General features: G+C 35.7%; 1 protein-coding gene across 1 annotated transcript in view; it reads right to left on the bottom strand.

The window, feature by feature from the left end:
* Window positions 1-16,523, bottom strand: part of Pcdh17 (protocadherin 17) — a 97,832-nt gene extending 81,309 nt beyond the window's left edge. Inside the window, exons 1-2 of the mRNA XM_033759983.1 lie at window positions 15,254-16,523; window positions 13,847-15,206 (exon numbers count right to left, since the gene is read on the bottom strand). Of these exons, the coding sequence (XP_033615874.1) occupies window positions 13,847-15,206; window positions 15,254-16,461 (2,568 nt within the window). The 5' untranslated portion in view covers window positions 16,462-16,523. The remainder of the gene's footprint in view (window positions 1-13,846; window positions 15,207-15,253) is intronic.
* Between the last annotated feature and the right edge of the window lie 7 nt (window positions 16,524-16,530).

Below are 16,530 nucleotides of genomic sequence, written 5' to 3'. Positions count from 1 at the left end.
TTTTTTGGAAAAAAAAAAAAAAAAAAAAAAAGTTAGGAGTGCCCAAAATTTCAAAAGTCAGGATAGCTACATGAAATGGTAAATAGTTGAATTGTTTTGTTTTTCACATGTCCATGGTATATGAATTTAGTATAATTAGATGTTATGCATATAATTTTATAACAAAATGGACCTGCAGAATAATTGATGAGAGGCATTTCTACTTCTCTGATTTCATGCATAAAGTGACAGTTAAAAACTTGCACAGTTGGTCTAGATCATAAAAACTTTAAAGTAGTTGAACTAATATTAGTTGCTTTTAATCAAAGTCAAAATTAAATGACTCTATTGACACTTCGTTAAATATATACCAGCCCATTAAGCCTGACTTTAGATATTTAAATTTTGTTTGAAAATATAAGATCAAAAATGCACTGGACAGGACTTACTTCTATCACATTAACTTTAAATATCCAAATTAACAACACAGATTTTTGAAACTGTGGTCCAAAATGGCAGCTAAAGTTCAATGAATCAAATTTTTAATTAAATTTCTTGGGAGCAGATGGATGCAATGAAACTTAATGATTGGATTTTAAATGCTTTCTTGCACCTTTTATCTGTTTCCCAACATGTTGATTCTACCCTAATGCTCTAAAAAGAGAATATGTTTATTACAATTAACCAAGTGAGACGATAGCTTCACTTTCCAAATTATGTATATTAATTTTACCTGGGGACACTGACCATTCTTTTACCCCCTAGAACCTCTCCACTACCAATCTTACCCTTGCACCTTGAAGATTCAAACTATAATATCATTAAACAACGGTAGTTTCTTAGAGATTTGATTTTTCTAGTGAATTAATGAGGACTGAGCATGATTATAAAGTTCAAGTTCACTGAGGCTCAGGAGGAAATTCCAAATAAAAATAATTTTGAGGAATTTGTTCACTAACTGTAATGAAAAGATTCCTTTATATGATGAAATAATATAACAGCCTACGCTGAACTGCAAAGTCATAAACAAAGAGAAGTTTACTAAGAAGTAAAGAAAAATGAATGGTGGCAGATGGAGAATTTCACCTTCACTATATCCTGCTAGGGCACATTCCTGGCTAATAAAGCAAAAAGGGAGAATCATGATTGGAAGTTAATTTATTGCTTTTATATAAAATAAAATCAACATTTTAACTCAACGTATACACTCAAGCCTAGATTAAAGAAAATGTAGCAAGCCTTTTTTTTTTTTTTGGTACCAAGGATTGAACTTGGACCTTGTGCTTGTGAGGCAGGCGTGAAACCACTGAGATAAATCTCCAGCCCCAAGCTTTTTTATATTAGCTAATGAGCAAATTTTGTCTATTAAGCCCATTTTTAAATGTCCAACATAATATCAGCTAAGCCAATATTTACTTAAATATCATCATATGTAAAATCAACTATATGAAACCTGGGTTCATATGTACCTATTGTTAAAAATTTTAATCTGGTGATAAATACCATCAGCCTAATTAAGATATATAATTCAATATTTTTTAAATTATCATAGATGTAAACATAAAAGGTACTTAAAGTTTCTCCACAAAATATGTAGACAATTATAATATTAAACAGACATAAATAGTAATTCTCTCCTTTTTGCTTTTCTCAGCATTATGTATTAGATGACACTTTTCAAATTTTTAAAGAACACCTATCTTGGAAGCCCCTTAATCTGAATGAGTAGCCATGAGAGCTGATATGCCTTTTTTTCAAAGAATGCTAAATATTTTAGAGTAAATTTACAGATAGATTTGAACCACTTGTTAAGCCAAGTATTATTATTATTTACACATTATTTGTAGGTTCACCTTGTATATTATTCAGTACTATTACCATTTTATGCTGTATTAGAAAGGTTTTTATTGAGTGTTAAAGTTAAATTCCAAATATTTTATAATTATTTTTTTATTCTAGCCTAACTGGCAAGAGAGGATAAATGAGTTTTTGGTATGGTTTGAAAACTCACTTCTTTGAAGCTTTTATTCTATCAAACCTTCTTATGTGAAATGGACTTTGCAGTTAAAATTTAAAATTCAGATAATAGTAATTAATCCCATTAAGAGTAGTAAACTAATAGTGGTAAACAAATTCCAAAATTTGCTTTTATAATTATTTCATTATTTGTATACTAAATTAGTGATTATGGACTAAGCAACTCTGAAATTTGTTATATTTTAAATAACAACAGAGAAGTGGGGGCATAATGCTAATAATGCCTAGTTTGTTTCTTAAATATATGTATAAATAATTTATTATCACCTATCTGGCTTAGATTCTGAAATTTGGGGAATTTTTTATAAACTGATTTATCATAAGTACATATATATTAAGTAATTACCAAGAGTAAATTCCTTTTCCAGTTATCAAGCAGAAGACGGTAGGTACCAATGTGATTGAATCATAAAATTATATTTACACCCATTAAAGCACATGTACCATTAAAGTAAAGTTTATGGTTTAGCTTTGATCTCATTTTACAGAAATGGCACAGGCTAAGTGTAATGGTACATACCTACAATCCCAGGGTGCTGAAGGGCTGAGGCAGGAGAATTGCAAGTTTCAGGACAGCCTGGGCAATTTAACAATTTAGCAAGCAAACTCTCTCTTTCAAAAAAAAAAAAGTAGAAACAAAATTTAAAAGGTTGGGTATGTTGCTCACTAGGAATACCCCGAGTTTCATTCTGAGGGTCAAAAGGAAAAAAAAAAAAAGAAATGTAGACTGGAAGAATTTACACTTTGTGGAGCATATCCACAAATACAAGTTTCTTAGAGATTAATTAAAATATAGAAATAATTATCTTTAGTTTAGTAATAATTCAAAAGAGCTGGTGACACTTAAGAGTTTAGCAAATAGACATAACATCTGGACAGCACCACTTTAATATTGTATAAAACATACTAAAAAAAGAGATAAGCTATTACCAACACTATTGTCCTGACATACTGCATCTATGCATGTATATATATTATATATTTTACATATATAATGTAAAAAGATACCGTTAATGGCTCCCATACTCATAACAGGTCCTAACTGGATTGGTTATTCTTCCTAAGGAAATTGTAATATATCAATCTAATTATGTAGGAATTTTCATAGCAGTTATTTAAAAGGTGGCAATTATACATTTAAAATTATAGAAACATATTTCTTTGAAACAAATTAATTACCACCAGGCCATGGTTTCACATACTTGCTGTGTGTGTGTGTGTGTGTGTGTGTGTGTGAGTGTGTGTGTGTGTGTGTGTGTGACTGAGGAATGATAAACCTAGGGTTTTCTCATTCAGGTACATCCCCAGTCCTTTTTATGTTATTTTTTTGTTTTGAGACAGAATCTCACTAAATTGACCAGGCAGATGTAATGCATGATCTTCTTGGCTCAGCCTCCCAACCTTGAAGATTACAAGTGTGTGCCACCACATCCAGCTAAAGAATTCATACTTTTTCAAGTGTCTATTATATGTGAGAAACACTAGATTATCTCAACAACAGAGACAAATAAGACAGATGTGGACCATGCTTCAAGTATACTACTATCTAGATATTGTTGAGATGAAATAATTTAATAGTGAAAAAACTGACGCAGACTTTTCACCCTGTTCATACCTAATATCGTTCACTAGTTTGTGTAGATCAATTAGTTTCTTGTTAGAGAAAGAGATTATACACAACCGTCACTGTAAGAAAAAAGAATGAATGAGGAGCAATTCAGATATTAAATTTCCTTTTAGCCATCCGATGCTAGTATCTTTGTAATCACTCTTTAAAGTCCTTAGGCTTCAAATGGCTTGTGATCAAGAATAAAATAAAATTAAATTATTTCCACATCTTCTATTGGTTAAGAAATTATTTTACTACACTTTTCTTGTACCTGCTGGTTTCAGTTCTGCCTCTGCATTACTGGCAAGTGGTCTGTTCTCTTCTACTTCAAACTTAACTAGGCCACATAGGAAAATGAGGGAAAATGTTATCTATTCCTTTGATGAGATCTACATGTAAACTTTTTGCCTAGGGCAAAATTTAATGGTGGATTTGTGGATCTTTATTTCTAGAGACTTACTATAGAGACACTGACACAGTGTTAACCAGAGCAAACAGAGCCACTCTAATAAGCAGGCAACACCAAACCTAAAAATGCAGGAAGAACAGAGAGACCCTGGCAGGAATTAATCTAGCATTTTCACACATCTGCCCAAGGGAGGTATTGTAATTGCAAAAATTTACTCTAAGACTGCTGAGACTCATAGTAATTATGTTTCTTTTTTTAATAGAAATAGCCACAGGTGGTAACAAATTGGGTTCTGAGATGGGGAACTGGGCACGCATTCTAACCCAAATTACTGTATAATTGTCTTGATTTTAAAAAAAACATGGAAAGTCTATTGCTCAAAATCAGAAGAAACAAAAAGGCCTTCTTAAATGCATTCCCCCTCTTTTCTTAGTTTCTCTCCACTTCTGTATACTGCTTCATTTGTTGGTATTAGCACAACTTGTGCCAGGGCCACAGTGCAGAACAAGCTTTTGGCAACTCCTGTGAGTGGGATTTATTTAATACGACAGTTTTCATATTTTCAGCCTTATTATCATCTTGGGATAAATAATAGATTAACTAAGAATTTCAGAATCTAGAAACTAAGCTAATAATTACTACCTGTGCTTCTGCCAATGCTAAAAGTGGAAGGTTATAGATTTGTATTAACCTAAGAATTGATACTAAAATGTTTGTTATTTTTATATATATTTTCCATTTTAATAATACTTTCTATTTTAAATTTATAATTTAAATTATACAACAGTACCAAGACCTTCTTACTGTTTTCTAAAATGAATGAGACATTATATGCATACTATGCCAAGTAAAGTCAATGGAAATCTTCAAACTTATTGTTTTTGTTTGTTTGTTTGTTACAGGGGATCGAACTTAGGACCTCATGCTTTCCAGGCAGGTGCTATGCTGCTGAGGTAAATTGCCAGCACTGTCCAAACGTACTCTTTAAAATAGAAATTTCTGTATCAAGTATTCAGGATTAGCGCATGAAACAATGAGAACATTTTCTTAAAATAAAAAAAAATATTAACATAACGTAGGTCACAAAAAGTTTCACATAGTAAAAATAAAACAGATGATCAAATGATCAAATGTCTTACCTTGAAAACATGAGAAGGTAAGTTTCTAGGTAAATTGTACTTCACCACAATGAAAATGATAAGGATAGAGCATTGATTTAGGCATCTGTCTCCCTCTTTCCCTCTTTCCTTCTTTGCTCACCCTCTTTGCATACATTTTATCTCTTCTTACTTACATTATAAATGCAATAAATTGATTTGGGAAATACTCTTAAAATAGATGAAAAACTGCAAAAGCAAAGTAGAAAGCAAGCAGGTTGTGTCCCAAGAAGACATTGTAATAGAATTCACCAAATTTTAGATAGCATCTCAATTTTTTTCTTTGTTTTCTATTAGAACTATGGAAATTAAACTATTTTTTAAGTTGTTTAGAAAGTTTCATGACTATTTTTATATAAGGTTGTATCATTAAGTAATTATCAGGTTGGAGCTCGAACCTAAGTCCTCTTAAAGCTATTTCATTCTGTTCAAAAATATTGAAATTGTTCATTCTTGGTAAATTTTCTAAGATTTTTACATATTTTTCCTCAAACATAATTTTTACTTACATTTCATTTCATGAAACGGGGACATCAGTAAAAAGCACATACTGCCAGGAGGGTTGGGGATTTTGTGCAGTGCCATTGCACCTGCCTCACAAGCTAAAAGGTCCTCAAGGTCCTTTTGAGCTCACTTACAAAAAAATAAAAAAGCACATACTGCCACTCTACATATGTGGTTAGACAATTCTCTTGCTAAAAAAAGGTGTATTTATTTATAAATTCAGCTATGCATACTCAGTTGCTCTGCTGTTGTAAAATAATGTGAAAACATATAGCAAATAATCATAAAACAATCTCAGTATACACTGATATACTGTGTGAAAAATGAACAGTTTTTACAGAGGTATTTATGCTAAAGATTATGATTTGAAGAAGAATATCGTAAGAGTAAAAACTGCAATGATAGGCTTTCAAAACCTGTGCAAATTTTCATATTGCAAATACAAATTTAAGAATTTAAATTATTGATGTTCTAAAATTAGGTTATGGCAATAGGAAAGATATTTCAACTCCTGAAACCACCTGCCTATAAAAAGCAAATACCTGTTGCTTACTTTCCATTTTATAAAACTGAACTATTGTATATAGGATATAGATAGATAAATAGATAGATATAAATACATGCCTGAGCTTGCATTATATTGAATTAGAGAGAATGAAAATTCTATGTATACATACAGTTATTTAAGATTCACTAAGAGATGCCTTAATTAAATATATAGATTCATGACTAGGACTAGGACTAAATTACATTTCTAATAATTTATTACCAAGAAGACTGAAGAAAATATATCTAACGCACCATATTTACTGGAAGGAGATTAGTTATTGAGTCAGGTTGTAAATTAAATCTGTTATTTTAAAGTATTTCTATTATGGAAATAGCATGAAAACCTTTCAGAGTATAATCTACATTGTATATTAATATAATTTACAAGTAAGTAAAATGGCTTTTCTTAAAGTCAGTAAATATATACACAAAAATTGTGATATATGGCTTTGAAACTTGAAATTGATTTTTATTGCTTTAGCTTTCAAACCCTACAAAGCCTGCTTTAGGCTGATAAAGGAAGTAAACAAGAAATTGTCTTTTATTTGGTCCCTTTAATATATTCCACTAATTAAAAATCATCAAAAATATTACAAATTTTAAAAGTATTAAATATGGTTCAGATGTGGTACATTTCAGAACCAAACAGAATCGTATACAATTATATTTATCTTTGCCAAACTATATTTATCATTACCTTGTGCACTTTGCATACAACATAAATATGGTTCATGAGACTAATTGAGTACAATTATAAAGACAGATAATGCATGCCCTTAAATATTTCAAAATGACTGAGATAAGAAGCATTTCTAATACCATTAAATTATTTTAATATATTCCATTCCTCTAATCAGACCAGTCTATTTATGTAGATTAGTTACATCTAAGTTTCATTTATCTAACCTGTATTTATCCTTTGATCACAAAGCTTGTTAACTTAAATAGTCTTTTATTGTTATGATTCATTTTCCAATAATTATGCTGCTTAACTGCCTTGTTTTTAAAAAATAAATATATGCAAACTCACCAATCACACTCAGAACAGTTATGCTAGCTGCTCAATGAACCATAAGAACCATTTCCCTACAACAAAACTTCCTGGAATAGGTCCAGAGTAAGGCCCCCAAATACAAGTGATCAGAATGTCACTAGAACTAGAACAAACACAGACTGTGTCACACATATATCAATAGATTCTCTCGAACTCTGCCTGAAGCCAATTTTATATTCTATCACTGAAAGAACTTAGCGGATACAGGTGAAAGATGCCACTTCCACAGTGACAATTTTGCATCTGCATTTTGTTGCTATTTTTTGTTGTTTTGTTTTTACTGTCCTGCAAATATTGAATGTATATGTCTGCAGTAGCAAGGAAGCAGGAGCATGCTTCTGCTGTCACTGCAAAGATGTTGATATCATTAAGGACTTCTTTATTATAGATGATTTATTTCGAGAGACTAAAGGATAGCGATATATCACTGTCAACATTAGTGGTGAAAGCTATGACTAACTGTAAAATGCTGTATGCCACTGAAGGAAATTCTCAACAAAGTCTCCCTTAGTAAAGGAGATTGACAAAAGATTACTGTGGATGATGAACTTCAAAAGAGTTTTTTAGGTGAGTGGCACAAATCACACTATTTTCTATCTTCAAAATTATAAGCAGACTGAACTTTATTTTATACTCTAACATTATACAATCATTGGTTGAAGGAATTTAATACAAAAAATATCACTTCCCTAATGGCTTTACTAAAATATGACTTTAAGATAATGCCCTCCGGGATTTATTAAACAGAAGTATCACTGAAGGGAATACATTCTAGAGCAATGACTAATATCATAATTAGCAGATGCATTTGTAAGAATTTACCTACTATTGAGTGTGTTGCAAGCCTCCCCTGCATCAGGGAGTCAAGTGATGCTTCCTACCTGGCACTAGCCCAATTTTAATGGCTTCTTGCTTCTTTTCTTTCATCATCAGGCTCATGCCATGTATTTTAACCTCCCTTCTAGTCACCCTGTCCTACACTTAAATACAGCATTAGATATTTGCATGACATTTTTCAATGTCTTAATCTTCATAAGCTTCAAGCTATGGAAGGCCATTCACTCCCTAAATCTTCTTTTATAGGGTAACTGGTGCTATTTTATCGAATTTCAAATTCCTGGAAACTTCAAAATAGTAGAGCCATCAAACTTTAACAGATTTTAAAAGAAAAATATTTGACTTCACCAGTAAAAAAGAGAATGTCTTTGAATTAACAAATATAAAAACTGGCCAATATTTGTAGGGGTGTCTACATATATTCCACAAAAGTATAAACACATGTAAACACATAATTTCCCAAAAATTTGATTTCATAAATAGACAAAGCCAAGCTTTATAGCAATAAATGTATGTAATCTTTTAATTGATCAAAAGAGCAAAAATATTTTCTTAATTTATACCTTTTATATTTATAGATAGATTTTGTAACATTATATTACATAAGCAGCAGTAACAGTAAAAAATTTGAAATCTGAAACCTGGTAATAATTACTAAAACAAAATGTATTATACATATTTATATTATATTATATTTTTGAAGAATATTAAATTGATCTCAAGATTTTTAAAATTTTTGTGAAATATTGCAAATTTCATAAATCATTAGTATACATTATTTTTTAGGATTACCTTAAAAATTACCTTATTTTAAACTCTTATAAAAGTTATTTCTACAAATTTCAAAGAAGTAAATATCAAATATTGTACTATTGAGCTGATGGAAAAGTATTTCTAGAAACTATAGTTTTGTGTGAGGATTTTTGTTCTTTTGCATGACTTTAATAGTGTAGTCATTGATACTCTTTTATGAAATGTAAATTTCTTTATTACTAAAATATATGTTTTCATAGTTTAGAAAAATTTTAGGTCATACTTCTCTATAATCACATCAGCTTTAAATAACATGAAAACACTAGGAATAAAATTAGAAAATTATTGGTGTAGATTTAGATGTGATAATGTATACTAAAGTTATAGGACTCACTTTTATGACCAGATAAATTAAAATTTATTCTTATAATTTCAAAAGCTTGATACATTATCATCTTAGTTTAAGTGAATAAGGTTTCACATAGCTGGCATTTAAATTTTTTGCTGAAAACTGAAACCAAATGGATATAAATTATTGACTTATGAGGAGTTATTGGCATATTTAAAAAGTAAAATTGTGTGGCTTCTAATTCATATAGTCAAACCTACTTTTCTCATTTATTATGTGATACAGAAGTACCCAGAGATATACACTAGAGCTCAAACTTTCATACATTCATGTGAGACTAGGAAGAAAAGGCACAATATCTAAAAAGAAGAAGAAGAAATTTTTGATATTAAAAAATTTAAAAATCTTCTAAGAAGCACTAAACAGTGAGTGGCTGATAATGTTTTAAAGTTAATTTATGTTGAATTATTTCTAATGCACAAGAAGAGAAAAATTATTACATGACCATGCACTCATCTTACTCCAAGGTAGAAATTACTCCACTATCTTATGAAAACTTTTAAGAAAGGAAAAACATGCTTGGAGACACATGCTAAGAAAAACATCTCTCTCCTAAATGCCCATCACAACCCCTGTAAATAGAGATTATATATAATTTATGGAAAGCAATACATGGAGCTAATCAAATGATCCCTTCATAGAATAAAAATTGCAGTAAAATGTCTCCACAATTTTGATAAAAGAAATTGTGTATTTTTGGTGCTGAAATCATTAATAATATACTAGCGTAAGAAATTTGAAAGATCGTGATCTTGAGAATTCATAAGTGACTCTCCATGGTCAAAATCGGCTTGTGTTACAGAGTTGAGAATAAAGCCAAATCGTGGATGATGTTTCTATTATGAAAGCTAGACTTTTACTTTTTCATTCTGAAATACTGAATTTCCTGCTTATACTATGATACTTTAGATTTTTACACTTCAGTTGCATTTTTATATGTTTGTATTGGCTTTAGGCATTTGCCATGTACTTAATTCCTTTCTATTGAAATTGCCAAACACATATTTCAAAAGAATTTCATCTCCCTAGCATAAAGACTCTAAAGTCAACTCTAACCATGAATTTCATGAAATTGATCTGTAAGACACTAAGAATATATTCCTTTCAAATGTATTTTAATAAATTTAATTTTGATGGCTTATTACATTTTATTCCATGATAGTATTTTCAAAATGACTTGTAGCAATGCTAAAAAATGTGAAAACACAGATCTTCAAATTGGAAATCCTCCCATCAGTGAGATGTCCCCAGCTTTCCCCCTTCATCTCAAGGTGGACTGGACTAAAAACACCTGTTGAAAAGTCACTTTAAGACTCAGCAATTAATTGTGATAAGTCATAATTAGCAGTTATTTTTCAGAATTAATAATGATATCTACTCCACTTTAAATTTCATGTTAACACATGAAATGACTCATGAAAATTACTCCTATGGGAAAGTCTTTTAAAAATTGTAAAAATATCTATCTCCCTTGCTTATTACTAAATCTATGCTCAAAATCAACTTTATAGTTTTAACATGAAAAAATATTTCAATATAACTGTGGTATATTATAATTCACACTATTGTGGATATTTTTCATAGTCTATTATACAACCACTACATAGATCAACTTTAATTTGAGGAACTTGATAAAACTCTAAAATAAAATTTCATCTCACAAATCTGTTTCTACACCAGATTACATGGTTACATTATATTCATAATCTATAAAAATACTTTTGTGCCCAAGAAGAACCTTCAGATATTCACCTTCACATGTTAGAAATGCATAAAATGCTTTGATGCTTAAATACTCCTTTGCATTGTAACATGAGCTGATAAGTCACAAAGTCTCAAATTTTATATCACCACTTTGTATCAGAGTACTGCAACACCTTATGAAATTCTTTTCGATCTATTGATGGAATTATACTGTGAAACTTCTAAACACCATATAAATGCTGTAAAATAAAGATGAACTGGACATGGCAGCTGTTAGTTCAAGTAGATTTAGTGGATTAAATGACTACTTGCAGAAATACACATGAGATTAGTAATGTGTTTCCTTTGCAGTCTCTATTATATACACACATTAATGAAAGCATTTTGAACAAGATTATGGGATACTTGCATGCTTTAATATAAGCATGTCACTTCATTACAATGTATTTGTAGCACATCAGTTAAAAAACAGTAATTTTTAAATTTACCATATTCTCCATAGTGTCAAGTTAAACCTGATATGTTTAAAGGGAAATTAACACATCCTGCAATTTACAAATATTTCATATAGGACTGAAAAAATTAGTAGGGAAAACTCACTTATTTGAATAGTTTATGTTGCTAATATTTCCAGGTCTGAGCCAATATAGGAAATTGAGATACTTTGAAAAAAAAGATTTCAGACCTGAAATTAAAACTCATTTTGCTTTTTTATAGTATGGATTCAGATACTAGGGATGAAAGAAGAGAAACAGTTTATCTTTTGCTTTCTGTTTAAATTGTGCATTTGTCTGTGTTTGTGTGTGTGGAATTTGCTGTCGCTTAAGTTTTATTGCTAATGAGAAGAATCACCAGCAGCAGGAGCATCATCCTTAAGCAATGACCAGCACTTTGGAAATAAGTAGAGGCCTCACTGTCTCTCAAAACCTTCTGGATGTTTCGATCCAAGACTGTTCTTCACTAGTCTGAACAAGACATCAGAATTGTTGAGAATTTGACTGCACCAATTCCGTATACTGAAACTAAATGAGAATTCAACTGAAACACTTGAAGTGGAGGGTTAAGAATTAACCTTTTGTGACATATCTTTATTATTAATCCAATAAATATAAAGCAAGCTACAAAAGAATTGTGTATTTATAAAAAGCAGTAGATTTGCAAATATACATACTTTAGGGCAGGGAGTGTAGTCAGTGGTCATGTGCTTGACCGGCATGCAGAGGACCCTTGATTCAATCCCTAGCATTACCCCCCACCCCCACAAATAGTACGTTAGCACATCTCCCTCTGTAGAGATACTGATTATCATAAATGTCAAATTTACATAGTCACAGAAAGACTTCCATAGAAACCACATTTTTTAAGTTGGAAATTTCAATTTTAGCTTTATATAAACCTCAAATAGCATGACTACTTATATGCATTAAATGCTATAAAATTGGTAGTTACTACTATTATTGACATTTTAGTATTGAGTAGAGTCACATGTAAAGGTCTATTTTTCAAGGACACTATCCTATTACAGAAAAATATGTTAAGTATTAGTATATAGAAACCTTGTTGTGTTAGAAAACATATGAGCAAGAAATTTTACTACTCTGTTTTAACAATAAAACCATTACTGAGTCAGGTGTCATTAAAAGTTATTTGCTTTTCAAAGCATAATAATACAAACGAATTATTTTTCATTTGCCTGATACAAATCTTCCTCCCAAAGTGTCACTTTTAGTTAAGCTCAATTTTGAACTGGAAACACTGCTTATCCAGAGTAATTTGTTAACAACCCACATTCATAGTAAGCAAGAATTAAAGTTTTCAGTGAAACAATTGTGGATAAGAAACAAGACAGTGACTAAACACAGTATAGTCAATATAGTTAACCTTTCTAAGAGTTGATGCCCACCCTTCGTCACTCATATAGCTTTATCATATATTAATAGCTTTAGATCATACTTTATAGTATATATCAACTATCACTCAGCATGTATTGGAAACACACTTGCAAAATAAATGCAGCTTGGAATCAGGAGCAACTTGTGTCCTATTTTTTAAATGCACAAAATAATCCTGTGACTCTCTACTATATAGCTTTAATTCCTTAGTTACTCCAACAAACAAATTAGGGAAAGCACAGGCCTAAACAAATATCAACTGTTTATAAATCTATTGGTCACTATCCCTAGCCTGCATTTATTCAAACTTTTGAGAGCACTTCAGAGCACTTCAAAAGCTTAAATTACACCAGCACACTATGCTGCAGTTTCTGCTACAAATGATTTTCATGTCTCTTAAAACACTTTTTAAATATAAAACTAACTTTTGGGATAGTAAATACTTAGTTTAAGTTTCTTTTAAGTTCCAGAATTCTGCCTGAGTGCAAGGCTATAACTTTAAGAACTTCATATTTGAATATATACTTCTTTCATTTTTGAATCAAAAAATAACTTAAAATGGAAGTAAAAATTTTTTAAGAGAATGAAGTTTTTATGTTGTTTTTTCCTAATCAGGAAACACTTTTTTGTAACAAAGTGTGGACCAACAAATAAAATAAGATAAAGACTGAATACTGAGCACTGCTCACATTTTTAAACCTATAAAAATAAACTTTTACAAACGTAACTGAAGTAAAACATTTACACCTTGTAGATTTCAAGCTGTTTATGTGGGAGGGTTTATGTGTGGCAGCTGATACCTGTCCAGTATTAAAGAATAAAGCATTTTCATTTAAGAAAATTCTCTTTCATTGCTGCTGACAGTGTGGCTTATCCTATTCCAAAGATTTTGGGACAGCTCCCAAGCCAGCAATAAAATGAATTCAGTCCCAATTATGCTAAAAGTTTCCTACCTGAATTATGGACATCCGAGTGGCAGGGGTCTCGCTCGAATTAGTCCCTTGTCCTGTGAAGCTTGTGTGGCAGCCTGCGTGCCCCTGGGGGACAGTGAGGTTGTTGGAGGCTGGTTTGAGATACATCACCTCTGACCGGGGCGAGCTGAGGGGCAGGCGGGTTTGGTAGTCGAAGTACATAGGGGAGGTGGCCAGGGAGGGACTGCTCACCACGTTCATGACGTTCATGGCGTTCCTCTCTTCTACCTCGCTCTGCACCAGCATGATATCATTTTTGTTGATCTTCTTCTTCTTGCCTTTGCCCCCGCCCAGCTGCGGGTGGCTGTATTCAGCGATGCGGCAGTTGTAAGTGCGGATCTCCTTGTTCTCGCGCTTGCACTTGACAGCGATGGTGATCATGGCCGCTAGGAGGATGATGGAGATAGTACTGAGAGTCACGATGAGCGGCAGGGACATGTCCCAGTGGTGCTGCTCGCCGTTCACCCGGGGCACCCCCTCGGGCAGGGAGCCGCTCACGGACCTAATGATGAGCTTGGCCACCGCGGAGAGAGTGGGCTTGCCGTGGTCTGTCACCTTCACCACCAGTTCCACCACGGGCGTCACATCCTCCCAGAAGGGGTGCAGCGTGCGGATCTCGCCGCTGGACGGATCGATCTCAAACAAGTGGTCGTCGTTGCCGTCCACAATCTCGTAGGTGAGGCGGCCGCTCTCTCCGAAGTCACTGTCGAGGGCGCGCACGGTGCTCACCAGGTAGCCCAGGCCAGCGTTGCGCGGGACCTGTAGCTCGGCGGTGTCGTTCTGTAGCGTGGGCAGCACGATCACGGGCGCGTTGTCATTCACGTCTAACACCGTCACCCTCACTGTGGCGTTGCTCTCCAAGTGCGCGGGCGCCCCCGAGTCCTTGGCAAGCACCTTGAACTCAAAAGCCTTGGTCTGCTCGTAGTTAAAGGAGCGCAGGGCGTATATGGCCCCGTTGGTGGGATTCACAGACACATAGGTGTAGATGGACACATCACCGATGTGCGAGGGTAAAATGGAGTAGGACACAGTGCCGTTCTGACCGAGATCAGGATCCTGGGCGAGCACGGAACCCAGGTATTCTCCTGGAATGTTGTTCTCATGCACTTGCAGTACGTAGAGCCCTTTGGTGAACCGAGGAGGGTTGTCGTTCTCGTCCAGAATCTTGACTGCGAACGACTTGGTAGAGTTGAGCGGAGGCGAGCCCCCGTCCCGCGCCACGATGGTCACATTGTACTCGTCCTGGGTCTCCCGGTCCAGCGCGCGGTCAGTCACCACTGTGTAGAAGTTGTCGTAGTTCTCTTCCAGCTTGAAGGGGATGGAACCCCCTGGCCCGCCCAGGCCGCCGCCGCCGCTTGGACGGGGCTGGACCCCCCTGCCCCGCCCGGCCCGCCGCCGCCGCCCGTCCCGCCTCCACCCAGGACCCGACACTGCAGCTGCCCGTTCTTGCCCGAGTCTCGGTCAGTGACCCGCACCAGGGCAATGACAGTGCCAGGCGGGGCGGCCTCACTGAGCGCCCCCTGGCGCACGGAGACGAAACCGATGGACGGCGCGTTGTCGTTTCGGTCGATGAGCTTGACTGTGACCTTGCAGTGGGCCGGGATGGGATTGGGTCCCAGGTCTCTGGCCTGGACGTCGATCTCCAACATACCGTTCTCCTCATAGTCCAGGTTGCCCTTGACCCGGATCAGGCCGGTCTTCGGGTCGATGGAGAAGAGCTCCCGCACGCGGTCGGGCACGTAGCTGCTGAAAGAATAGAGCACTTCGCCGTTGGGCCCCTCATCCGCGTCTGTGGCGTTCAGATCAATGACCACGGTGCCCAGCGGGGAGTTCTCGGGCAGTTCCACCAAGTAAGAGGGCGCTTCGAAGACCGGGCTGTTGTCATTAGAGTCGATCACCTTCACGTTGATCTGCACCGTGGCGGAGCGTGGCGGCTCCCCACCGTCCAGGGCGGTCAGCACGAGCGTGTGATAGTTCTGCTGCTCGCGGTCCAGCGCCTTCTGGATGACCAGCTCGGGGAATTTGGTGCCGTCGCCTCGGGACTTGACGTCCAGGGCGAAGAGACCGTGGTCATCGCGAGTGAGTAGGTAGGTGCGGAGCCCGTTCTCGCCGGCGTCCGGGTCGTGTGCGCTGGTGAGGGGAAATCGGGTACCCGGTGCAGCATTCTCCGAGATGTCCATTTCGATCTGGTCAGAGGGGAAGGAGGGAGCATTGTCGTTGATGTCCTGGATCTCTACCTTGATCATGCAGATCTCCTTGTCGTTGGCGAATACCTCGAGGGACAGCTGGCACTTGGCGTTGTGGCGGCACAGGGACTCACGATCGATTCGCTGTTTGGTGTAGAGGAGCCCGCTGTCGGCGTCCACGTCCAGCAGGTGCGGTGCCGAGTTCTCCAGCACCCGGTAGCTACCCGACTTGCTTCGCCCTCCGCTGCCCCCTCGCTCAGCCGGCGGAAGCCCTGATTGCAGTCGAGCATCCTTGCCTATGTTGCCGATCACGGTACCGGCCACTTGCTCTTCTGGCACTGAGTAGTTGAGATTTTTGAGCGTCAGGACAGGGGCCCATAGAAGAAAGCAGCAACAGATGGAAAGGTACATCCCAGACCGGTGGAGTGGGGACAGGAGCAGCCGGACTGGAGGGGCGAGCCGGTGAGTGCGCGCCAGCCT

This window comes from Fukomys damarensis, unplaced genomic scaffold (assembly GCF_012274545.1).
Source record: "Fukomys damarensis isolate Sample0158 unplaced genomic scaffold, DMR_v1.0_HiC HiC_scaffold_38, whole genome shotgun sequence".
Lineage (NCBI taxonomy): Eukaryota > Metazoa > Chordata > Mammalia > Rodentia > Bathyergidae > Fukomys > Fukomys damarensis.
This window is presented reverse-complemented; position numbering and strand designations above follow the sequence as displayed.